Source organism: Neolamprologus brichardi, chromosome 14 (genome assembly GCF_056152115.1).
Source record: "Neolamprologus brichardi isolate AB-2024 chromosome 14, ASM5615211v1, whole genome shotgun sequence".
In the NCBI taxonomy this organism is placed as follows: Eukaryota; Metazoa; Chordata; class Actinopteri; order Cichliformes; family Cichlidae; genus Neolamprologus; species Neolamprologus brichardi.
Genome location: NC_142117.1, coordinates 3,612,230 through 3,638,353, shown reverse-complemented (window position 1 = coordinate 3,638,353; position 26,124 = coordinate 3,612,230). Strand labels below are relative to the sequence as shown.

General features: G+C 40.4%; 2 protein-coding genes across 3 annotated transcripts in view; one reads left to right on the top strand and one right to left on the bottom strand.

Moving 5' to 3' along the window:
• Positions 1-4,089: 4,089 nt before the first annotated feature.
• On the bottom strand, positions 4,090-10,881 carry cahz (carbonic anhydrase). Its single transcript, XM_006803553.3, has 7 exons — positions 10,728-10,881; positions 9,460-9,657; positions 7,824-7,942; positions 7,591-7,683; positions 7,435-7,497; positions 7,117-7,272; positions 4,090-5,497 (listed from the first exon to the last, which is right to left on the bottom strand). Exons 1-7 carry the CDS (start codon positions 10,759-10,761, stop codon positions 5,378-5,380), a joined length of 783 nt encoding a protein of 260 aa, XP_006803616.1. The 5' UTR covers positions 10,762-10,881; the 3' UTR covers positions 4,090-5,377.
• An 8,793-nt stretch (positions 10,882-19,674) lies between these two features.
• Positions 19,675-26,124, top strand: part of LOC102791851 (disks large-associated protein 1-like) — a 194,845-nt gene continuing 188,395 nt past the window's right edge. The window contains exon 1 of one of the 2 annotated variants that reach the window (XM_087850647.1): positions 19,675-19,773. The gene's annotated coding sequence lies outside the window, so the exon portion shown is untranslated. The remainder of the gene's footprint in view (positions 19,774-26,124) is intronic. The other variant, XM_087850648.1, reaches the window with a different exon arrangement.

Here is a 26,124-nt window from a genome sequence, read left to right as displayed (position 1 = left end):
GCTGTGGCTCACCACACCCACTATTAGACACTTACATGGAGAAACTTTATGAATACAAGTGCATCACACGACAGGTGTATGCACAAGTGTTCACACAGGTGAATAAAACAAGTACTCAAACACACACGGAGTTAACGGACAGCTAAAGATTAGTGAGCAGTGTATGGCTTCATGCTGAGAAAGAGCTCTACAGATGTGATGTTTGATTTGAGAGTGTTGATGGAGAAGTATAGAGGAGGTAAGAAGGAGCCTCACTGTGATGCTGGGGATCTAGATGGAACTGCTACTGCATGAGGAAGTCATGGGTGGCAGTGAAATATACAAGGATGGTGCAGGACAAACAGGGACAGAAGTACTCCCCATTTCTCACTCCCCATGTGTTTATATACCACTACAGCACAATGTACGTTTCTGCCATGTGTTTCTGCATCGGTGTACCTGCTTTCCTCACTCTCACTCTTCTCAAGATTAGTATTAGAAATCAGCATTAACTACGAGGAGATTAATTGGATAAGTGGCGATCGTGGCTCAAGTGTTGGCAGTTTGTCTTGTAATTGGAAGGTTGCCGGTTCGAGCCCCGGCCCGGACAGTCTCGATCGTTGTGTCCTTGGGCAAGACACTTCACCTACCGCCTACTGGTGATGGCCAGAGGGGCCGATGGCGTGATATGGCAGCCTCGCTTCTGTCAGTCTGCCCCAGGGCAGCTGTGCCTACAACTGTAGCTGCCTCCACCAGTGTGTGAATGAATAGTGGAATTGTAAAGCGCTTCGAGGGTCTCGAAAAGTGCTATATAAATACAATCCATTATTATTATAAGAACGATTACAGTGATTATTATGTGATTATTATTTGATTTAGATTTTGCTTTGTTCCTGCTAATTTGCTTTAATAAAATACCCTGCATTCAAAACGTCTAAATTGTAGACATTCTGTTTTCATGCTTTGTGAAACAATAAAGTTAAAAGCCTGTCTATTGTTATAATATCACTCCAGGGGTCCTTACAGCTTACTCTAATCTTGAAAATAAACAGATCCTTGGGGCTATTTTCCAGGCCATTAAATTTTAATGTGGCGGAAGGATTGTACTTGACCTGCAAGGACAGCCAGGCAACAGTGCCTTTAGAGGGAGCAGGATGGACATTTGGAGAACTTGAAAAAAGCAGTTAACACTGAGCGAGTCTCCTCTCTGGCTGCATCTAAGCTCTGCATAGCCTTGTGGGTGATAAGACAGGATAAACTTGGACTTTTTAAACCGAGAGCCTATTCCAAACTTTCCTGTATTGGGGGTATCTCAAGTCAAGTGAGTCAAGTCAGCTTGGGGGAAGAAACAGAGTTGGGACCAGGAAGCAGAGTTGAGTCTTACATGCCTCTCTGCAGCTTCTCTCCTCCTGCTACCCCCCCAAAAACCCATCTCCATAGAGACTGTGTCAGCTTCCAAAAAGACAAAAAACAAACTAAAAACCAGCAACAAACAACTTAAACATTTACAAAGAAAGAACAATACAGTATCCACATCTGAACCAAAGAGTAAAACAGTGAAGTGTGGATTATTAAATATTAGGTCTCTCTCCTCCAAGTCTCTGTTAGTACATGACTTAATAATTGATCAACAAATTGATTTACTCTGCCTTACAGAAACCTGGTTGCAGCAGGATGATTATGTTAGTTTAAATGAATCAACACCCCCGAGTCATTCTAACTACCAGAAATCTCGAAGCACAGGTCGAGGGGGCGGTGTGGCAGCAATTTTTCACACCAGTCTATTAATCAACCAAAGACCCAGACAGACTTTTAATTCATTTGAAAGCCTGATGCTTAACATTGTCCACCCCAGCTGTGAAACTCAGAAACCAGTCTTACTTGTTATCATCTATCGTCCACCTGGGCCTTACACAGAGTTTCTGTCTGATTTCTCAGACTTTATATCTAATTTAGTTCTGAGCTCAGATAAAATAATTATTGTGGGTGATTTTAACATCCATGTTGATGCTAAAAATGACAGCCTCAACATGGCATTTAATCTGTTGTTAGACTCAATTGGCTTCTCTCAAAATGTAAAAGAACCCACCCACCACTTTAATCACACTCTAGATCTTGTTTTAACATATGGCATAGAAACTGAACATTTAACAGTGTTTCCTGAAAACCCTCTCCTGTCTGATCATTTCCTGATAACATTTACATTTACAATAATTGATTACGCAGCAGTGGAGAGTGGACTTTATCAAAGGAGATGTCTTTCTGAAAGCGCTGTAACTAAGTTTAAGAATATAATCCAGCCACTGTTATCATCGTCAATGCCCTGTACAAACACAGAGCAGAGCAGCTATCTGAACGCTACCCCAACAGAGGTCGATTATCTTGTTAATAATTTCACCTCCTCACTACGTACGACTCTGGATACTGTAGCTCCAGTGAAAATTAAGGTCTCTAATTCCTTTAGCGTTAACTAGTAATGACTTCATGAACTTCTTCACAAATAAAATTTTAATCATTAGAGAAAAAAATTACCAATAATCATCCCACAGATGTAATATTATCTACAGCTACTCTTAGTATCATTGATGTTAAGTTAGACTCTTTTTCTCCAATTGATCTTTCTGAGTTAACTTCAATAATTACTTCCTCCAAACCATCAACGTGTCTTTTAGACCCCATTCCTACAAAACTGCTCAAAGAAGTCCTGCCATTAATTAATTCTTCGATCTTATATATGATCAACCTATCTCTAATAATCGGCTATGTACCACAGGCCTTCAAGGTGGCTGCAGTTAAACCTTTACTCAAAAAGCCATCTCTAGACCCAGCAGTCTTAGCTAATTATAGGCCAATCTCCAACCTTCCTTTCATATCAAAAATCCTTGAAAGAGTAGTTGTCAAACAGCTAACAGATCATCTGCAGAGGAATGGTTTATTTGAAGAGTTTCAGTCAGGTTTCAGAGCTCAGCACAGCACAGAAACAGCTTTAGTGAAGGTTACAAATGATCTTCTTATGGCCTCTGACAGTGGACTCATCTCTGAGCTTGTCCTGCTAGACCTTAGTGCAGCGTTCGATACTGTTGACCATAATATCCTATTAGAGCAATTAGAGCATGCTGTAGGTATTACAGGTACTGTGCTGCAGTGGTTTGTATCATATCTATCTAATAGACTCCAGTTTGTGCATGTAAACACACTGAGGTTAATTATGGAGTTCCACAGGGTTCAGTGCTAGGACCAATTCTGTTTACATTATACATGCTTCCCTTAGGCAGCATCATTAGAAGACATAGCATACATTTTCACTGCTATGCAGATGACACCCAGCTCTATCTGTCCATGAAGCCAGATAACACACACCAATGAGTTAAACTGCAGGAATGTCTTAAAGACATAAAGACCTGGATGGCCGCTAACTTTCTGCTTCTTAACTCAGATAAAACTGAGGTCATTGTACTCGGCCCTGAAAATCTTAGAAATATGGTATCTAACCAGACTCTTACTCTGGATGGCATTACCTTGGCCTCCAGTAACACTGTGAGGAACCTTGGAGTCAGTTTTGACCAGGACATGTCCTTCAATCCACATATTAAACAAATATGTAAGACTGCTTTCTTCCATTTGCGCAACATCTGTAAAGTTAGAAATATCCTGTCTCAGAGTGACGCTGAAAAACTAGTATTGTCCTGAATGAGCCGCAGGAGGTGGCCGGGGAGGGAGAAGCCTGAGCTACTCCACTTAGCCTGCTTCCTAAGCAATCCAGACCCAAATAAGGAGGACAAAATATTTGACAAAAATGATGCAATTATTGCCTGTCTTTTTTGGATATACGGAAGATTAACAAAGTCAGAAGGATTCATTGTCTATTGATTTTGAATGTGTATAGAAAATTATGTGCTAATCCTTGATCCTTGGCTGATAATTTACTAAAGAAGTAAAAACTGAACCTGCTAAATGATGCATGTGAGAAGATCACTTTTATTCTTTAACAAGAGATTTTAAGATAAGTTTTCCTCTGGAAACCAAGCATATATAAAATGAACTGTAGTAAATCCAGTTAATTCTCAAAATAAGAACAAATATTGCTGTGAAATAAGACAATAATACGTATTTTTTTGAAATTGTTGCACTTTTCCATTTATTAAGTGATATAGTCTCACAGGCATTTACACGTGTAATGTGACTATAAGCAGTTAAACCCTAAAACAATTGATATGAAAACCAAAAGTAACATTGCTCTGGTCTCTCATAAATACCTGCTATTTATTTAAGCTTAGCTAAATGGAGAATAAGCTAAAGGCACTGAAAAAAAGAGTAAAAAGGAACAGTGCTCATAGCCATATAATGATGCCACTTTCTTTCCAATTTGTCTTAAAGACAGCAGTTAAGGCACTGTGGTGACCAGTAAACAAACAAACAAACCAAAAAAGAAAGAATGGAAAAATAGCCTTCAAGACAGCGGTTAAGGCACTGTGGTGACCGGTACACAAACAAACCAAAAAAAAGGAAGAAAAGAAAATTAAATGACATGAATAAAATGTATTGTAGTGCCACTGAGAAGATAAGCCATATCCACAGGAGTGCACGTGGCCTTTGGTTGTACTATTGGTTAAAGCTAGATTAGACAGTCCTTAACAACAGACTTACTTCTGTTATCGTACCATAATGTACCATAATGGGGGGTCAAAAGTCAAATCTACTCACGTAAAAGCACTACCTGACAGGTGGTGGCTCCAACTGCTGTATAGTGTGTAAAATGATGAGTACGACTACAGAAGAACGTCATATCCAAGTTCAGTCACTTCCTGTTTTTGCTGACCAGTTTACTGACCAGTGGCAGAATTAGCCACCGGTAGGCCTTTGACAATCTGAGCAGCTGTCTGCAGCATAATTCACAACACAATCAATTCATAGAAAGCTTCAAAATGTTGATAAAGGCAACGTTTAAACACGAGGAACGATTTAGAAGACTTTAAGAAGAACATTAAGCAGACTTTTGTTTCATAAACAGGAAACTGTTCATAAAAAGATCATTTGTGCTTTATATGACAAATTAAAAGCAAACCTAGTCTACAGTGTCTTTTTGACGAAATTGATAACAACAACTATATAATATTGTTTAGATATTAGATATTATTGTTTACTGATACTTACTTATAAATAATAATTCACTTTGGAAAGAGTTTGTTGTTGTTTTTTTTAAAAATGCGGATACTGCAAACAAAATCTATTTAATCTAATCTAACTAGAAGTCCTACATCATTGTTTTTGGCTGTTACAATTTTCCATGTGATTTCAACAGAGCAAAAATAAAGCAAGTAAAGCCTGCACACAGGGAACAGGAACGTTCACCAAAAGAAGAAGAAAAGAGTAAGAGGATCTGACAAGGAAGAAGGGCTTATTTGAAGGATGCACGGACCAGGCGGCCCTTGAGAGGCTGTGGAGGGCGGTAGTTGTCCACCATGTAGCATGGAGCTTCTCCATCTCCGGTGAAGAGGAGGCTGCGAAACTTGGCCATCTAATGAGGAAGGAAAGTGGCAAAGGGAGAGAAATAAAAGATCATGTTTCCATGGACTTCTGCAGAATTATGGAGTTGCATTAGTACAATTTCTAGCAATCATCACCAAGCAGATTAGATTAGCAGATTACAAGTGAGAGGTGAATGTATACTCTGTAGTATCACCAAAGGCTGGTTATATTGATAACTTACAAAATGACACAGTCAGTGTTGCAACGTAATCATCATCTAAGCCTTATTTAAAATGAAAGAAAGACGTTTGCAGTTGAGTATCATATAAAACAGCCTATTTTACGTGTACGCTCACAGTGCACTTCTACCCAACAGTAATACATGCATAAGCAAATAATAAACCTTTTAATGAAATAATGCTTCATCCACCTCACATCCATTGAAGTGTCATTAATTACTGTTACATGCAAGTGGTTGGTATGTGGGAGAGGCCCATCCAATAAAAGTTTCCTCTTTAGCATTCCCTTATCACGTCAAACGGCTCTTTGGTCCAATTTGATGAAGGCATTGGTTTAACCCAACTGAAGCTAAAAGGACTTTCTGAGAACATTCACACCACTGTTTCACAGGATTCCCAGGACAGGATTAGTTGAACATCAGTGTGCTAGGACTAAAATGTGGAATGAAAGATGTTAAACAATTAAATTACATGGAATAATCTCACTGCAATGTGTGTGTGTGTGTGTGTGTGAGAGAGAAAGGAAGATAAATGCCTAAAGCAGTAAAATTGTTAAAACAACTATTTCACTGGGAGTGAAATAGTTATTTTAGCCTTTAGCTAGCTGGTGATGTTGAATTTACTTTAGCAGGCCAAAGTTTCCATTTATCTGTCACTAAATACATGTTGCACTGTATTTCAGTGTTACTGCACTGATTTCTACTTTGTGGAAAATAACTATATCTATATATATATGCATGTCTTATAAATAAAGAACGCTTATTGCCACCTCTGTGTGAGTTTTGTGTCACATGAGGGTTACATTCATGAGTGCAAACGGCCCCCTGGAGATACAGGCAGTCAGTGTAATCTAAGTGAAACACCAGTTACTTAAGGTTTAGACCCACCCTGCTACGTCTGATAGGGCTTCTGTAACTTCACTCTTGACAGTGATAATGTCTGGATCAACACTCTGGCCCCCCAAACCATGCACAACCACTAAATGACATGTATAGTCATACAAACGTACTGTAAAAAACAGAGTAACAGGTAAACAGCCTGTTCTCTTTAATCAACAATGAAATTGTGTAGATTTCACGAAGCAAATCTATCAGCATTCACAGCTGACAAAGTGACTAAAAAGCATGTACACATTCGTGCACGTGTACTAAAGTGTATATTTTCTTTGGACTAACACACTCACACTCTGACATTCTACCTAAAACCTTATAACACTGTCGCCAAGAGCTTGCTCATTGAGGTTATATTATTGTTGGGATTTTCTTGGTATTATTGTAGGGTTATTGTAGGGTCTTACAATATAAAGAACCTTGGGTGACTGCTGTTGTGATATAGTGCTATATAAATAAAATTGAATTGAATCAAATAGTTATAACTAAACATTGCCTATGTGTGTGAAAGGGATGGGGTTGGGGGCCAAGATAAGTACTTGTGCAGGGTTGACGCTGATTGGCTCCTTAAGTACAATCCAGGTGACACTCTCTAGGAGGGGAGGAGTCGTCAAAGAGCCGTCATAGGTCCAATAATCCAGGGAACCAGGAAGAAGAGTCCTTGGGTCAAAGTTAGCAAAGGTTGTCTGCTTTCCCTGTAGGCATGAGGGAAGAGAAAATGGAAGAAAGGAAATACCAAAAGAAAAACCATGATAGTGGCATCATTCGTTTCCAACGCCTTCAAACTGCTCTGCACAAACAGTACGAGCACATTTGTTTTCAGCAAACCTGTATTTTACCAATTCAGCTGATTTTACCTTGTTCTTGATGGCATCCAAAGCATCCAGAACTTTCTGAAGGCGGGGGTTGGCAGCACCAATCTGGAACACAATGTGAAGACAACAACATTTGATATTTAACATTTTTTGTTTTTACTTTATTCATTTTGAACTTTCCCCCCTCTGACGGTTCACCTTTAGAAATACCCCCACTACAGCAAGTCCATCAGGCTTGTCAGCTGCCTCTCCAAAACTGGGGTACTTAGTGTTCCAGTGCACCAAGTGAAGCTAACAAGAAAATCAAGCAAAGTTGAAACATTAAAGCACAAATCTGAAGAAAGTAAAGTGACAACGAAATAGTTGTTTACACAACAGACCCACAAGTTGCACATTGTGTGCAACCGTTTTTAGTCCTAAGATCTTTTTACCTCACAGGGGAACTTGATGCCATTGAGAGTGTGCTCAGAGCCTCTGCTGTCACTTCCTCCCCAGTGGAAATGAAACTGCCTCAGACGGTAGACTCCAGAAATAGGACCCCCAGTCAAGGCTAGTAATGACAGAACATCATAATCATTGGGCTACAGTCAGGAAAGGACAGATTTTGTTGATCTTTGCTATTCAGCATTGAAAAAGCAAAAGACCCAGGATTTTAAGTCTTTTCTGGTTCTCAATTTTTTTGAACTTTTTGAACTGAGTAAAATGACTTATTTCTGTGTTTACTTTTACTTTTGATTGATTGAATCTTTATTTTGAACATGTTGAAAAAGTACAACAACATAGAATGAAAGAGACAAATGAACAAAGCAAAACAAAAAGAAAACGAGCAACCACAACTACAAATAACTTTCATGTTCAAAAAGGAGCAGGAAGAAGCACTAGCTTATTTAATCCCACCCCTTTTCCACTATCTAGTAATCAATAGACTACAGAAATACCTCCTTGCAATTACATTATATGTCATGTGTATTTTTTTTTATTATTCATTTTTTAAAATATATATATATACATATATGTTTCTATCTATCCATACATACGTATATACACATACGCACATATACACATTTTCAATAACCCCAGTAACACCTCAAAGGATACACAACCTACAGATATATATATACCCATACCAACATACCCGTGCACCCGCACACACATGAAAATATTAGACAAGAACACCCTATCAAATCTCTACCTCCTCCCTGTACCCTGTAAAAACCATCTCCTTAAACCGCTTTTTAAACTGCGCCATGCTCGGCTTCATATCTTTACTTTGTTGCACAGCTTCACTCCACACACAGAGATGCAAAAACGTTTTAATGTTGTACGGATACGAGGATGTTTTAAATTTAATTCCCCCCTCAAATTGTATCCCCGTTCCCTTTTAGAAAACATTTTTAGAATATTGTCAGGAAGCAGGTTATTTATTGCTTTATATATAATTTGTGCAGTGAGAAAATGAACCAGATCTGTGAATTTTAGAATTTTTGATTTTAAGAATAGTGGATTTGTATGATCTCTGTTACCAGTTTTATGGATTATCCTTATGGCCCTTTTTTGTAATAGAAAGATTGATGATAGCGAACATTTGTAAGTATTGCCCCACACCTCTGCACAGTAATTCAAATACATGTAATGACATGCAGTACACTGGATAAAAGGTGAACAGTAAAAGTACTAGTATAGCATAACAGGGTGGGGTGCTGTAGATGTCTGTTGACCTGCAGATAATGAAATAGAGCTGATTATGATTAACTGCATGCTGGCATCATCACTCTTATCTACTACAGTACATACAGCAGGGGTGGATGCATAAACAAGACAGATAAAGCTAACTAATGCTAGGATCAACTGTAAATGTACACAGTGACATACACTTAAGAATTTTTTAATCAACTGCAATATAATGAATATTATATACTCATTATACTTTTGTCCATAAGGCTTTATAACTGTACAAAACATTAAGATTGCATTGGACATCTAGACATTTATTTGATGATTTAGCCACATCTTACAAGACATGTCTAAATAACTCGATGAATATTGTTTTTGTGGCTCTGCACTTACTGGAGCTGTCTGTGTCATCCACAAAGTCCACCTGGAAGGAGTGCCCATTGTTCAGAATGCCCTTGGTGTTTGAGGGGTCGTAGCTGATTTTCAGAGCCTTCAGAGATGGGTCATAATGAGCTTCTTTGGGGATTATGTTAATGGGAGACTGCCTGGTCCCATTAGCCACGGGGAAATCTGCAGCCCATGTGTCAGGTCCTGCAAATACATGCATGCGTTAACATCACACATACGTTCCACATATGACTCTCCATGCTATACACAAGTATACTGAGAATTTTAAAATGCACCATTTCTATTGGTTTTTCAAACTGAAGTTAAATGTAAATATATCGTGTTTATGACTAAGAAAGAAAACAAGTACAAGGTCTCAAGGTCAAGGTGCTCACAGCCTTTATGAAAGAGTTGAAAAATTAACACGTTTAAACGATCATACTGCTACTTGATGTTGAAGTTGTTTCGTTAATAAAAGCAGCAGTACCACAATACATAAGATACAAATGACTTTCAAAGTATCTGAGTTCTTTCCAAGGTAAATGCTAACAGTATGAAAACAGTAAGTATTGGAAATCTATTACACTTGGCAAATAAATTGCTAGATAATACCTCACATGTAGGTTAAGAAACTTTCATACAATTTCTAATGAAAGGTTGTAACAGTCAAGTCTGTTTATAATCCATAAATTGTAGTTTTAAATCCATTTTATCAAGATAAGTTTCTTTCAAAATGTCCTCAGCTCTAAATCTCCACTTCACTTACACATATATACATTTTCCCATTTTATTCCTGTCTATAACATCAAGGTTATAGACAGTGAAAAAATATTCTATAAATATATAATTAAATAAAACATAACAGCCCGTTTTTATTTGAACATAAACTTACAGAAAATGTGTCATAGAGAAACAGTTATCTTAACTAATAAAACTAACAACTAACTCATCAAAACAAACCAAATTACATATTTATTTTTATTTAAAAAACTGTAATAAAATCCATTCATTAAAAGACAATGATGGTTTTAATGTTTAATCATAAAGGAATAAATAAATAAGAACGCGTAGCTTCTGTAAACGAACAGGGTCTCTCTGCTCCCACCCCAGGCTGAGCCGCAGTGGTATATTGTTTAAGCAATGAAATTATTATAGAAAATGGACAAATTGTTTGTAATATCTGCCACTGTCTACACAACTATATAGAAAACGGCGTTGAGTGTGGCAGCATCTTCTCCTGCAGCAAACCCGGTAGGATGCTCTAAGATCCTCACCGTTGGTCGGTGCGTATCCCCATCCATGAGACATGGCTGCTCCAGCTGTAGCGACCCTGGTACTGATTAATCCACGTCAGTCTGCTGGACGACAAAAAGGCGCAGGGTGATCTGGTAATTACCGCTCGCTGCGCAGCTTTATATACGCGGTGTCAGTCCTCACCCCGGTGGGTTTGGCTTGCCGCTTCTTAAGAGAGAACAGCGCAGCCATTCAGAGATGTGATGGTGGATCCTTCGCTAGCCCGGTCCTCCTGCTCGCCTCTCCTCCCCCCTGCTTTCCTCGCGATATGCGGGGTCTCACTTTTGAAACGACGTGATGGCGATTTTTCCGCCCGCTCTCTCTTCCCCTGGCAGAGAAGGATCAGTACCTGATGCGCGCACATCCTCCACACATGCACCCGGCAGCGTGCCGATGCTGACTGTCGGTGCTTCCAGCGGATCTGATATTGTGAAGCCTCTTGCCAGCTCTTGTTGGTGCAGCTTTGTGCACATGATGTTCATGCCTTTGCACGCTCAGAGGAGCTTATTTGTGGACTGGAGGCTTCAGCCCCGCAGTTAAACCGTTAAACACAAGCACGCTTTCCTACCAAAATAGCCCTAGTTTTCAATATCCTAAGCGAAACAGGTCAAACCGCAAAGAAATAATATAATACACTTTAAACCCTGATACTCAAAGTAGTTAAATACATTGTGTAAACGTAATTTCCCCCAAAAATCTATTAACTTCAATATTTTGAGTTTCTCTTTTTTCAGTTTGAGTTAATTGAAGTAATTGAAGTTATTTTGCTGAATAAGTACCAGTTAAAATATTTTTGGTTTAGATATCTGACAGCAAACATAAAATATTTTTTAATTTTTAACATAAAGATCGGGTTCGTTTTAATTTTGGCATTGGACAAAACAACAGAACTGCTTTGATTGGTAACTTGAAGATTTTTATTATTCTTTATATATTATAGATAGTGCTTGCCTTGCTTTCTTGTTGCCTGTATGGTGGGTGAAACTGACCCAATTTCAAATGACAGCACACCTGAGCAGGCAGGGCTCTGGTGTATACAAAGCCCATAAACTAGCCCCGCCAGAACCTCTTGGGTTTCTTCTCTGCTTATTTTTCATGGACGCTGCTTAGCTGATAAAGTATTTCAGTTTTGTTTTTAGCACATGCTCTCTCAAATACCCTCTGTGAATTCAGACATCATGTGTTGATATGCTGACAGTCGTTCAAGCTATTTTTAGGTGTCTTTATTTTATTTAACTGAAATATTGTGAAATATCAGGGGTGGCTGGAGCTCAGGTGATAGCGCAGCTCACCTACTAACCGGAAGGTTGGTGGTTCGATTCTAGTCTGCTCCAGTCTGCATGCCAAATATCCTTGGACAAGATACTAACCCCAGGTTGCCCTTTGATGCCTCCATCGGAGTGTGAAAGAATGTATGAATGTTAGTTAGCACTAAATGGGTGTGATTGGGTGAATGAACAAATTGTGTAGAGTGCTCAGATAGAGTAGAAAAGTGCTATAAGAACCAGCCCAACGGCCTCCAAACTCTATATGTGTTCTTCTTCTTTTTTTATCACATACTTTGAGCCTGGTTGTGACAAATGGAGACTCGTCTGCACAGTTATCTTGTTCTCAAGTTTTTTTATGCTTAATTAAAAGCTTGGTGTGCTATTTTGCAAGACTTCAGCGTTACATTTGGGGCGATCGTGGCTCGAGAGTTGGGCGTTTGTCTTGTAATCGGAAGGTTGCCGGTTCGAGCCCCGGCTTGGACAGTCTTGGTCGTTGTGTCCTTGGGCAAGACACTTCACCCGTTGCCTACTGGTAGTGGTCAGAGGGCCTGGTGGCGCCAGTGTCCGGCAGCCTCGCCTCTGTCAGTGCGCCCCAGGGTGGCTGTGGCTACAATGTAGCTGCCATCACCAGTGTGTGGATGACTGGATGTCTAAAGTGCTTTGGGGTCCTTAGGGACTAAGTAAAGCGCTATATAAATACAGACCATTTACAATTTTACATTTGTGTACACTAAATTGGCTAGTCGTATCTTTGGGTTTGCCTTTAGAGAAAGTCTGAGTTATTAGTCACAGTTTGGTCATTTGTGGTTGACTGATATTCTGGGGACTATATCTGCTGAGTATTAGTTTCGGGAGGCCTTTGGAGAAAAGCAAACCAAATCAATGAACTTCAGAATTTTGAGTTGTTTTTTGGGTTATTTGCCTGTTAACAAACATATTGAGCTGATCTATACTAGAAGTTATCCATCTTGCTTTGGGGACACATCTTCTAAAATGACTTGGATTGAACATATTTTGAAGGGAGTAACGCAAAACTGATCCGGCAAAGATTTTAGTCTCTGAGGAAAATAAAAAATTATCTTAAAGTTCAGCATATGGTAGGAAAATAACATTGCAGTGATGTCTTCATCAAGCTGGGCTTCCCCTTGTCTATTGATCAAAAAATCAAAGTTGCCACAGTGTTTTACAGACTGGAGAAAGCACAGTAACTATATGGAACTATACACATTGGAGACTGTATTGACCAAGCTGGTGCAGCGTGAGCAAGTTTAAATGAATCTTTCACCTCAAAATATTACACACAATAGCCTACCCTATAGTAACAACAGTTTAAAATGAATCCAATTGGATTAAAAATGAAAAACAAAAGTATAACGTGTATATAAATATTCACAGTTTTTGCTTAATACTTTGTTGAAGCACCTTTGACACTAATTACAGCCTTACGTCTTTAAGTATAATGCAACAAAGCTTGGCACTCCTATTGTTGCACAGTTTCTCACATTGATGATCTTAGCTGTAGCCTCTGACTTTATATCTATTACACGCTCTTTTAATTTTATTCAGCATGTCTCTGAACCCGCTCACTTTAAAAGCCACACCTTGGCCCTTGTGTTTTCTCTTGGCTCATGATCCATGAGCAGTTCATAAATCAGGATTTTGCTCAGAGGTTTTTTGATTTGCTCGAGCTAAATTTGACGAGGGGTTACAATGATGCTGATGTTGCTACACAGTGTTTTAACAATCACTGTTTGGAGTTAATAATAATAAAAAAGAGCTCATCCATGGATAAATGATGCCATACGGAAAGTTCAGTAGGAAAGTAGAACACCTTTGGTAATTCAATTCAATTGAGTTTTATTTGTACCAAACAAATAGTCGCCAAGTCACAACAACAGTCACCTCAATTTAGTTTATATTTTCTCCATTTCGGCAATAAAGCTGAGTTTGAGGGTTTTTTTGCCTCCATGAGTCTGCGTTTGGGTCCTATCCTGCCTGCTTCACACAGCCATCCTTGACAGAAGATCACAAACATGATGGACCCAGCAGACATCCCAGAGGAGTTAAGTGAGGAGCTTGAGAGGCTCCCGAGAGTCGCCTCTTTGCATCAGTGGGTCTATAGACTCAAAGACTGTGTCCGTTGGCTTGGCGGCTATGGACGCTATAATCTGGAGGGACCCGCGACTCATAAAGGCGTTGGACCTCCTGGTTCCCCTAAAACAGGGGCTCCATGCCCAGGGATTAGCTCAGGCCATAAGGACCTCCTGAGCCACGCAGTCTCCGATGCAGTAGCCACGTTGGCAAGCCAGCATCACATCCTCAGCGTTGGGGTCCAGAGCAGATTAAGATCGGCACCCTGAGGCTCCTCCCAGTGCGAGATTCACCAGCCTCACTTTTGCCTTCCAGCTGTCCAGTCATCATTGTGCCACAGCAGCGGGCCTGCTCTTCCTCGCCATGTTCAGATTATTATTCCCCATTGGGGAACGAACTATAGCTATGTCCAGTAGATGTGGTTAACAATGGGAGCGGGACTCCATGTAGTATGGCCAAATCTGCCGTATTTAAAGATTCTCTGGGGTCTGAGACAATTAAAAATAACATATCTGTTAATGGGAGCAATAAGAAAATGTTAAATGTTTCTGAGCCAGTCACCGTTTCCTGCACCCCAAGATCAGCCATTTATAACACAGGGCTTAGCTACAGTTGGCAGCAATAAGCAGTATTTAGTTTCTGACCAGTTATTGGAAAGATTCATGTACCTTGTTCATGAGCCAGCTTTTGAACCAACCGTCCTTTGTTTATTCTAGCTTCCCCAGTTTAGTGTTCCACAGTCTGTTTTTCATTATTTTGGATTAGGTGTTTCAGTTCATGTTCCTGTTATCTGCCTTAATAATCAACATGCCCTCAGTTAAAGTGCAGTTTTGTCTCCTGTGGTCTGTGTTTGGGTCCTCATAAAAGTGGCAGCCAATTCGCAGCAATAGTGCCTCAAGGAGCAAATTGTTCTGTGCATATCACTCTGCAACACTGGGTAATGTTTGGATGCATAAACAAAGTATTCAGAACGGTTTGCCAACAGGTTTCTAAATGACAATAAACCTAAAATAAATGTGTGGTGTTATGTATGAGCAGAACTTTGTGCCATCGGAAACTGAATTTGAATAAGTTAAATTCAAATTTGAATTGCTCAGATTGAATCAAAGCTTCTAAAGCTGAATTTGAATAGGCCTAATTTGAAATCCAATGTATTGGTTTGAAAATGATCGTCACTAAATTTAAACTGAATTTTATATTTTGAAAATTAATTAATTCAATTTGAAATTGTATTCCATCATTATTTATATTTAGCTCTTGAATGCTTAAAGTTTCACTTCACACCATTCAACTTCAGTTCTACAATTCAATTTCAGTTCTGACTTCAGTTTTTGGGGTTATGCATCCGGGTCCATCTTGAAAGCCGCAGAGTAATCGAGTGCCGGTTAATAGTGCTACGTTGTACTTGCGCACCCAGTGTTAGCGAGTGGACCTACAGCATCTTGAGGTGCACAGATTAAGTATTCAGAAGTCATTCGTCATGTCAAATGACCAGCGGATAAACTCTTAGGTTGGTAATAAATGTATTACCTGTATAAGAAAAAGCATCATGTAAACAAATAATAGCCTAACAGTAACTGTTATGCTTATTGTAGCTGTTAGCTAAAAATATGATCGATTGTTTCCAGTAGATTTCCAAAATTGTCATCTTGTACCCTCTCAGAGCCCCGTATGCTTGCAGAGACCCCTACAGTAGGGAAATATGCAAAAGAATGTCCAAACCTTTGTGTTTTAGCTTTATTTATGTCTTACGCAGCATCCCAATTCTTTAGCTAACTTAATAACTTTAGCTAGCTAAGTGAATAGTTGGTGAATAGTTAGTCTTATTCATTAGCATTACTGGCCAAATCCTGGCCCAGATGCTGGAGGAGATGGCGACCACACAGCAGTTGCGGGACCAGGCAGACCTGGGGTTCTCGGGGCTGGTGGAGTACTTCCTGTTGGTGCCTGGGTTTGCGGACCTGACCAACCCCAAGGGCCGTCTCACTTTTTGGTCTTGGGGCGCAGGCAGGATGCGATCACTGCTGTTTTCTCTGCCCACCCCACAAGTGGTACCCCAGATACTGTACCTCCCTCCATCCAACTGCACACTCACTGTGCATCATTGCTAACTAGCTAGCAACAAGCCTCTAATACAGTATAGTAATGACTATTCAAGCAAACAAATTAACAACAGAGTGATGTTAGATGTTGTAGAACTATAAGATGATAAGCAGTGTTTCTTTTTCATAATAGCATAATTTAACGAGTCGTCAGTTGAAGTAAACCCATCTGCAGATAAAATGGAGAGTAAATAAAAGTGTAGGGGGGCATGTTCGTGGACATGTCCAGCAGGTTTGTGGGCAGGAGCGCGACACAGCCAATCCACCTCAAGTCACTACTGCAGAAACTGGCTCTAAAATTATACCATGGCAGCTCCCACAAGCAAGAAATTTTGGCTTCCTTTTTTGTACAATAGGAGCCAGGTGCAGCCAGGTCGTCCGTCTTTTCTAGAGTCATTGGTCCTTGCTAAGAGCGAAAATTATGCTAGCATAATGCAGCTGTTTTCATCCAGGATGCAGTTTCCACTACACCACTGTGCTTTTGTCCTTTTATGCAAAAAAAAGGAAAAATAAAGCCATGTCCATATCCATGCTGTAGACTGTGCCACTATTATCCACACAAACTGAATTCAGCTAATTGTAGAGCAAATGCGACGGGAAGCGATAAGCAGGTTCCAGACAAGCAGAGTAACAATTCCAAGGAATTTGACTATTGGGAACTGGTTCTCTACAAGAACGATTCCCATCCCTAACGATGTTAGAATTAACACGTTTTAGGAGAACCTGCCCTATTTAGCTTACCTCTTTCAGGTATATTTATTAATTGTTTGTTCTTTTGGTTTGTTTTAGAAAAATAAATATGTTTTGTAAAATTCAGTCTATGACTCTTGTGATTTTTGTTCTATCCTTTATATGATGCAGCAAAGACACACAGATACTTTTCTGAGACAAGGCTTATGGAGCAAACACTGCAAATACCTCAGAAAGCCCCATCTGATTCTGCATAAGGACAGCAGACTCCAGAGCATGAAGTATAATTCTTTCACAAACATTAAACATCTCGAACAAATGAGTATCTGCATAGAAACCATTTACAAATCATAATCAAACATTCAAACGTACACTGTTGTACACAAGCAGATGGAACAATTGAATTTAAGATGAGTTAGGAAATATAATATTGGACATTTTTATCCCATCTTACATATATAACATGACTGAACACAGACAACAGTGCTGCTGTAGGTAAATGAAACTGTCCTATTGCATGCCTTAACATGTGATAAGCTTGGTTAATAGTACAAATTAATTAGATGCTGCTTATGCAGTTATGCAATCTTTCTTTAAAGTTTATTGACTATGAATTTAATTCAAAACACTTAAGGTTACTTGGCAAAGGTGTCTTTGTGTCATTAGCATTCATCACATAAGTTAGCACTGGTGGTGTTGATTTACATGTTATTATGTGTTTACTGTGCTAGTGTTACTTTTTTTCCTGTGTTTTTCCATTGCCAGTATAACCTGATGTTTTATATGGAAATGATGAAATAGTTTGTGCCCACATCCATTTAAGGGCTAAAAATGAAGCCAAAGCCAAGCTTGTCTGCGTTTTAAGATTTCACCAACATGTGAATATCGCCAGCAGACTATAAACAATTATAGTTCACCATTAGCGTTTTTGGCAAAGAAAGACAGACAGATAGATAACCATTTAGTTTATCACTTAAAAGAGCAGGTGAACAACTTCATTTAAATTGGTTATATGTCTGTGTGTTTACAGTAATGAACAAGAGCTCCTTTGCATTATACTCAATACATGAAAATGATATACCTCACACACAGTGTTGGGAAGGTTACTTTTAAAATGTATTCCATTACAGATTACAGATTACATGCCCCAAAATGTATTCTGTAACGTATTCCGTTACGTTACTCAATGAGAGTAACGTATTCTGAATACTTTGGATTACTTAATATATTATCATGCTGTTTACAACTACATGAATGTACTATTGCTGTGATTTATTACTGTTACTGAAGGTCCGCGGCTCCGAACCGTAGTAAAGGGACCTCTGGCTAATACGGTGGGTTCTGTGTCGGCTCGTAGCTGAAAACTAGCTTTACTTTGTTGTCTGGGTCAACTTTGCTAGCAGAGACAGAGAGAGGCGTTGAAAGGCTGCTCCAACAGAACTTATTGTTTCAGAGGAAAACACGAACACGGTGTACAGTCGAGTCTTAATAGCTTACTTACAACTGGGCTCGTCAGGCTCTCTTCTTGGCTGCAGTGGTTATTATTATATTTACATGCTTCCAGCTCCCGTTTTTGCTCGATGACAGCTCGTACTTTTCCTTTTTCTCCCTCCCTCGCTCACAGACACATAATGTGTATGGCAGTCCATTCTCCCTGCAGCACGGACTACACTGCCCATGATGCTACATTCTTTAGAGCTATACCTGTAGCATTCTGCCTATTAGCTTAGCACAACAACAACAAAAAGGCCTCTCTCACCCAGGAAACACGCAGAGAGAGAGCGTCACCCTGTGACCATGGCAACCGTAACGCTGCAGCCTGGAACAACAGAACGTAGCTGTCAAACAAAACCCAAACAGTCCTGACCCGCCACAATATGAAACAGGGAAGTACCGCCGTGTAATCCATTTATTTCAACAAAGTAACTGTATTCTAAATACCACCTTTTTAAACGGTAACTGTAACGGAATACAGTTACTCATATTTTGTATGTCAAATACGTAACGGCGGTACATGTATTCCGTTACTCCCCAACACTGCTCACACATAATTTTTGTGTACCTCCAAATTTATACACAAAGACATTTCTATGATAAACTGATACAGCAAAATGAGAAATTGCTGCTTATATTTTACTAGAAGGCTGGAAATGGAGTCTCTGCTCAAAATTACATTGAATAAAAACCTTATCAACACACTAAGATTCCTGTTTTCCTTTATCTTAACCCTCAACTCTCCAAGTCCCTTTTCCCCCAGAGTTAAGTTTGTTGCAGTAACAAAACTGCACTTCCTTTCTGTTTCAAAATAAAATACACATGATTGTATTTCCATAAATGTATGCTGTATCAGTATCAGAAAAAGACTCAAATATTTTGGAGTGATTTTGAATTATTGATTGCAGTAGTCACTGTTGGTGTCACATGGTTGCCACAGGCAGTTTAGGGCATTTACACGTTAAAATAAGCAGATGTGCATTAGGTGTATATGAAACAGTTCGAACACGTCTGCCTGGAGGCTCGTATATAACGACACCTCTGTCAAAGGATGACCTGAGGATAGTACAAATTCCAGAAAGATCCCAGTCTAATTTTGGTAGGTAAGCCATATTAATTCATTATAACTTGCTGTAACCCGCCGCTCTTCCGGTGTCATTCTGGCTGCCTGTTGGTAATTTATCGTTTGCGGACGGCTGTCTTGCGCCACCCGTGCCCCCACATCCACGCTCACGCAAAAACGCACATCCAAGCGAGTCACACACATACACACACATTCCACCGGTGACTCTGTAGTCATCGCTTTGCTTCCAGATACCGACGTGCTTTTGGATTTAGCAGCCGGTGCGTCCTTTCAGCGATGGTGTAAGGAGCTGCCAGAGGTAAGATGTGCTTTAATTGATAGATTCAGGTTGGAGCGCGTGACAGGATACAACAGTTTATCAATACATCCGCTACCTGTTTTGGAATGAGTCACACCGGTAACAGAATGATGATCCCTTTAGACGCGCTTCGTAATGTGACAGCTGTCATTAACAGCCGTATGCTTCACGTTTATTTCGCACTGAGCTGCAGCGGCGTTAATGGAAGATCCAGCGGCAGCCCTGAGAACGTGCCAGGCTCGCGCGTGGGAATGTACGCTGCTGTCGCCTTTCAAATTGTCGGCTGATTTGAGGTGGTATTGCTCTGTTCTTAAGCTGTCAAATCCTTCACATATTTTGACGAAAATCTTCGACGTGTTCAGCAGAAATCGCTTAAATGTCTCCACGCAACGCGTCATCAATATCAGTGCAAGTCAAAGTTTGTGGATGTGATCCGGAGCCGCTAGCAAAGAAAATAGTGCTGACAAGAAGCCAGTGAAGCTAAAGAGAAGGTGTGTCGAAATTTGAAGGATTTCCCCAAAGAGATTGTGAATAATAAGCTAGGGTATTGCAGGGGGGGGCTTCAAAAGACACATAACGAATGACTGGACATGTAATGTGGCTTTCGCTCTGTGCCAGTCAGACACAACTGATGAAGGAATACCTCGATGCTGTTGGGCTGGATGTGCCTGTGCAGACCGCACTGGCACAGCTGGATGGAGGTTTTTGTGGAGAAAAGCAGTCAAGGTTACGTTGGCCGAAAATGAGCTTATCTCGACATTAAATGCAAAGGTTGGTGAGATGTCAGACGTGCTGTATGTTGCAGTCTCATGCGGGGATGTACGCACTGTATCTTCCGCTCCAGTGAGGAGTTGTGAGCTCAGAGGAGCTATGTCAGTTGTCGCCTGTGGCTGAGGATGAGAGGACATGCAGATCCAGCATGTTTCTAATTCAAGAAGACCAACTGGTAGGCTAATGATAACAGTGTGGGCAGTGTGAGTGTCAGCTCTGAAAGGATTATTTTATCGTGATTATTCTCCCACACAATGTGGAAATCTCAGTCATGCAGTACAGTCATTTCTTACAGAAGTGACTTAGACAAAACAGCAGACACAAAATTTAGTTTACCCTCTCTCTATTTATACATTCAGCATGAGGAGAAAGCGTTGATATTCCACACAATAACACATTGTAAATGCATAATTACCTGATAGGGAGGGTGGAAGCAGCATTTGCTATTCATTGGCATTATGTACAAGAATCCTGTGACAGTGTTTGTAATTGTGTAATGGTTTCAGTTCAAGGCGTTTTTGCAAAACTCAACACAGTATGAGGATGTGCTCCAGCTTTATGCCATTGTACATTAAACTTTAGGGTTTTATAGCATCCAAGTCCATTAAAAAGGTTGATTTTGCACCAGAAAAAAAGGCATTTCTTTTAAACACGAAGTAGCTGCAGTGGTTAGCAGTGTTGCCTCACAGGAAGATGGTTCCTGGTTCAAATCTCCTGGGGGGGGGTTGCTTTTCAGGTATTCCAGCTTCCTCCCACAGTTAAAAGACATGTGCGCTTGGACAATATTTTCTTTATCAACTTCATTAGTTTAATCACATCTCGAGCCTTTAAAAATAATAATATACAAAGTAAAGACTGCTCTTTTTTAAGTTAAAACACATGTAAATGCATATTTATTGGCTGTCCCCGATCTTGTTCTCTTGACCGGTTGTCAACATATTGAAGCTAAAGAAACTGAACTTTAACACTAAAAGATGCGCTCTGCTACCCTTCGTGATTAACTATTACTCTGATAGCCAGATGTCACCAGCACCAAGACAAATACAAGCAAGTCCTGTTACTAAGCAGCCATGTTGAAATACATCTTTGCTCATATTTGGAAGCGACATCTGAATTAACTTTTATTTCAGTGGTCAAGGAGACATAAAAACTACATATACAGAACAATCTCAATTCAGATTTCTTTGAGTGACATGCCACTCTGATAACGTCTCTGCTGCTCTAGCAGTGGCCATGGATACACTTGGCCCTGTAACAGACATAACGGTCCACAGCATTCAATGGACACACATGCAGAAGTTGCAGTAAGCTGCAGGACCTGCAGAGAGATATTTTATTTCAAGTAAACATGAAAATAATCAGGCAGACATTACGAACACATTTACATATAAATACATATTAGCCACCTAGCTTAATCATTTCTGGCTTAGAAGGACCCTGAAATGTACGTCATTACCTTCCTTGCACAATAGCAACTTCTTAGCTTTAAATAAATGATCCCCCCTGTTGGTACTGCAACTTCTGTGTGTGAGTACATTTCACGCTTTGGAGAGGCAAGGTGTGAAATGGACACAGTGGACTGGCGCGTCTGACATGACATGCTGTGATATTGTGTTGAAACTGTACCAATGTTGAATAACGTGGAATGTCATGCAGGCCATCTACTAATCAGAAATTTAGTGTTTGGATCCCAGTCTGCATGCTGACATGCAACCCCCCCACATAGTAAGGAGGTCTGGCCCGGATGTGATATCAAGCCGGCACTGCTGGCTGACTTCTGGCACGATAAGACGCATGTCATCCAGATATGGGCCTGGCATAGATGGCACTGTATGTGATGGTATGCCACAACTGGCTCGATTGTGCTTTGGTTTATGTGGCCCAGGCTCATAGAAAACAGGTCTGGCCCGGATCCAGCATCAAGCTGGCACTTCTGACTGGGGTCATGGCAGGGTGTCTGTCAGCCAGATGTGGGCCAGGTCTGGCAATGATGGCACTATTTATGTTCCTATTTTTCTATTTTAGGTAGAAAACCCAAATGCCATGTTGCAATACTATACTGCTATGGTAGCCAATGTTTCAAATGCAGGTTTGACAGGTTTGTGAGTGTAAACTTTATCCAAAACCTAGTGAGGGTTTACTCATGTTTACCACTAGTTGGCTGTAGCTCAGGAGGTAGAGAAGGTCACCCACTGATCGGAAGGTTAGTGGTTTGATCCCTGGGTCCTATAGTCTGCGTGAATGTGTGTGAATGTAGTTAGGAAGCACTCAGTTTAGAGAAAGTGTGTGAATGTGGCATGTTGTATAGAGCACTTGGAGTAATCTGGGAGACTAGAAAAGCGCTATATAAGAGTCAGTCAATTCACTGTCTGAACAGAGTTTTTTCATGTTACTTTTGCACTGTTTTGCATGTTCTGGCACATGTTGTTATTACATGGCTTGATTAAGGTACACATTAGACTGACATCTGATGCCAGAGCTGAAACTGTTCTGGGCCAGCACAGGGCCAGCAGTGTGTCTGCAACTAGCCTTGTGCTGACCCATGTGTGGGCCACATCTGGCAAACCAGATCTGGGCCACCACAGGGCCAGCAGTGTGTCTACAACTGGCCCGTGGGTGCACGAAACGTACATAGGCCCACATACCGCAAAGAATGACGGCCCTTTGGTGGCCCAGATCTGGTTTGCCAGATGTGGCCCACACATGGACCACCACAGGACCACCAGTGTGCCTGCAACTGGCATTGTGCTGACCTATGTGTTGGCCACATCTGGCAAACCAGATCTGGGCCACCAAAGGGCCGTCATTCTTTGCGGTATGTGGGCCATGTGTAAGCACATTGTGTGGGCCAGATCCAGGCCATACCAATTTTGCAATGTGGGCCAGGTTTATCTCTGACGTGTCTGCTAGAGTATGAATTTGTATGAATGTGTTTAAATTGGTGAATGAGGCATATGAAGCATGTGTGCTCAGGTAGAGTAGAAAAGTACTTTACAAGAACCAGTCCATTTACCATTTAATTTGATATTAAAGATATTTCTCTATATAAAATGGCAAGATAAGTTGAGCAACCTATCATGTAGATTTACTGTCAAAATCTAACATACATACGGGGCGACCGTGGCTCAGGGGGTTGGGAAGTGTATCTGTAACCGGAAGGTCGCCGGTTTGATCCCTGGGCTCTCTGTCCTGGTCGTTGTGTCAAGACACTTCACCTACCGCCTACTGGTGTTGGCCAGAGGGGCCAATGGCGCGATATGGCAGCCTCACTTCTGTGGCTACAACCGTAGCTTGCCTCCACCATGATGGTGAATGCGAGAGTGAATGAATAATGGCATTGTAAAGCGCTTTGGGTGCCTTGAAAAGCGCTATATAAATCCAATCCATTATTATAAATCCATTAAATTCACATTTAAGCTTTACATTTCCAGTTTATCGGCAGGGCTTGCTTTAAAAATAACCTCTCATCTTCCTCTCCTGTCCTCTCTTACTCATTTTTTTCTCCATCTCTAAGAGTGAAGTTATCACACATGGCAAAACCCCCCCTCAAAAAACAGAAAACCAAAAAACAAATGACTCCGTATTCTTTTAAGTGCCATGATCACAGTTGAAATCTGCATGCATGACTGCATGACAGGGAAAAAAAAGCCAACGGGGCCTTGAGCTGACTTAAGTGCCTACATGATCTAAACTCAGGCTACATCTATGGGGTGGCTGTAACTCAGGAGGTAGAGCAGGTCATCTACTGATTGGAAGGTTGGGTGGTTCCCAGTATTCAAGTAGCCAAGTATCCTTGGGCAAGATACTAACTCCATCGGAGTATGAATGTGTGTGAATATTAGCTTAAGAGAACAAAGTGCTTGGGTGAATGCAGCATGTATAGAGCGAGTGCTCCAGGAGAGTAGAAAAGCGCTATAAGAATCAGTCCATTGGCAGCTAGAGCTCAAACAATAAAGGAATTCTAAGACTGTTATGTATGCACAATATTTTGTGATTAAAAAATTATATAAACTGGTCTAAATCTTTTCAGACGAATGGAAAACAAGCAAAGTGTGTTTTCAGGTAGTATGATTTAAACATTGTTTACTGTTAAAGGTCAAGGAATACCTGTTTATGCTGCTGTTGCCAACAGGGCTGTTGAATCATGCCTTCTGGTGCACATCCTTAATCTCAAAACATCACACAGAAACAAAATTGTGTGATGAGTAGTTTGAAAGAAAAACCCCATATTCATTTGTGTTTTGGAGATGAACTAAAACTTTTGTTTTTGGACAGGGATGTGACAGAAAATCTTTTTCCAGTTCCTGCTAACCTAACTCACTCAGCTGTGTTTGTGGATGCAGTCAACAAATCACAGTGACACATTACATTGCAGTGTCCTTAAGCTCTTACTGCTGCGTATTAAGAGCTTAAAAATAGCTCAAATTAACAGTCTTTCTTGTGTTGATCACCTGCGTTTATACAAGCATCGTGCACTGACCAGTCACACAAATGCAAGACAAGTGGATTAGATGTAATGTGAACTTACTGTACAGTTTATTGTGTTGCTGTGGGGAGAAATCAAATACATACTGCTGTCATAAACTATAACATGCTAGCTGAGATTGACGCTGTATTCTGTTAATCTATCCTTGCTCTGGACACATGATCTGTTTTGCAAAGAGTGATTTACAGTGTGGATTCTTACTAATGCAGGTTTGATTTGGGTCTGGTGAACTCAAAGCTCACAGTCAGAATCTGTCACACAGGGTAAAGTGGAAGAAGCACAGCCTTGAAATTTTTTCTTATATAGTCTTGCACTCTCTGCGCCTCTCTCTTTCCCACTAATGCACAAATGGACGTAAATGTCAGAATCATTTGGTCTAACCATGTTTTTGGTCATCATTTCAAAGTCCTATCCTGTTCCCATGTTATTTGGTATGTCTCTCATATTTATCCTTGCAGTCAATGCAGCACTCATTCGACACAATGTGTTAGAGGCAGTAAAGTGTGTAGTAATGCAGAACTTTTTCTGAGCATTATCAAGCTTCTCTGTTTTTTCCAAGTACTTCCTGTGACTCGTGTTCAGATTCATTTCTCTTTTCTGTGACTGTTAAAGAAACTTCAGATGAAGTTTGGATGTCTGTGAAGGTTCTCAGTCATCCAGGTCATCGTAGTCAAAGGAGCTGGCAAAGAAAAGCGTCTGGACTTCTTTAAGTTACTTGAAGACGTTTCACCTCTCATCCGAGAAGCTTCTTCAGTTCTAAGGTCAAATGGTGGAGAGTCCCAGATATAAACCTAGTGGGAGTTTCCCCCCACAGAGGGACCTAAGAGCCACTTCCACAGGACAAGACTCAGCAGTTCATCTGCATCTTAAGGTCAAAGGTCACTCTTTCGAGGATGCCAATGTTCACATTTTGGACAGAGAGGACAGATGGTTTGAAAGAGGAGTGAAAGAAGCATCTATGTCCACTGTGAGTGACCATCTTTGAACAGAGGCGGTGGTTTATGACACCAACTGTCTGCCATCTATAATCCAGTTTTGAGTTCCCTCCCCAGACGCCTTAACGCCCACTCACATCCTGGGCCATCTGACCTCAG

Coding starts and splice junctions, on each gene's coding strand:
- cahz (XM_006803553.3), bottom strand. CDS start 10,761: ATGTCTCATGGATGGGGATACGCACCGACCAACG. Junction 7,943..9,459: donor GGATGACACAGACAGCTCCA/GTAAGTGCAGAG, acceptor TGTCATTACTAG/CCTTGACTGGGGGTCCTATT. Junction 5,498..7,116: donor TCAGCGTCAACCCTGCACAA/GTACTTATCTTG, acceptor CTTCCTCATTAG/ATGGCCAAGTTTCGCAGCCT.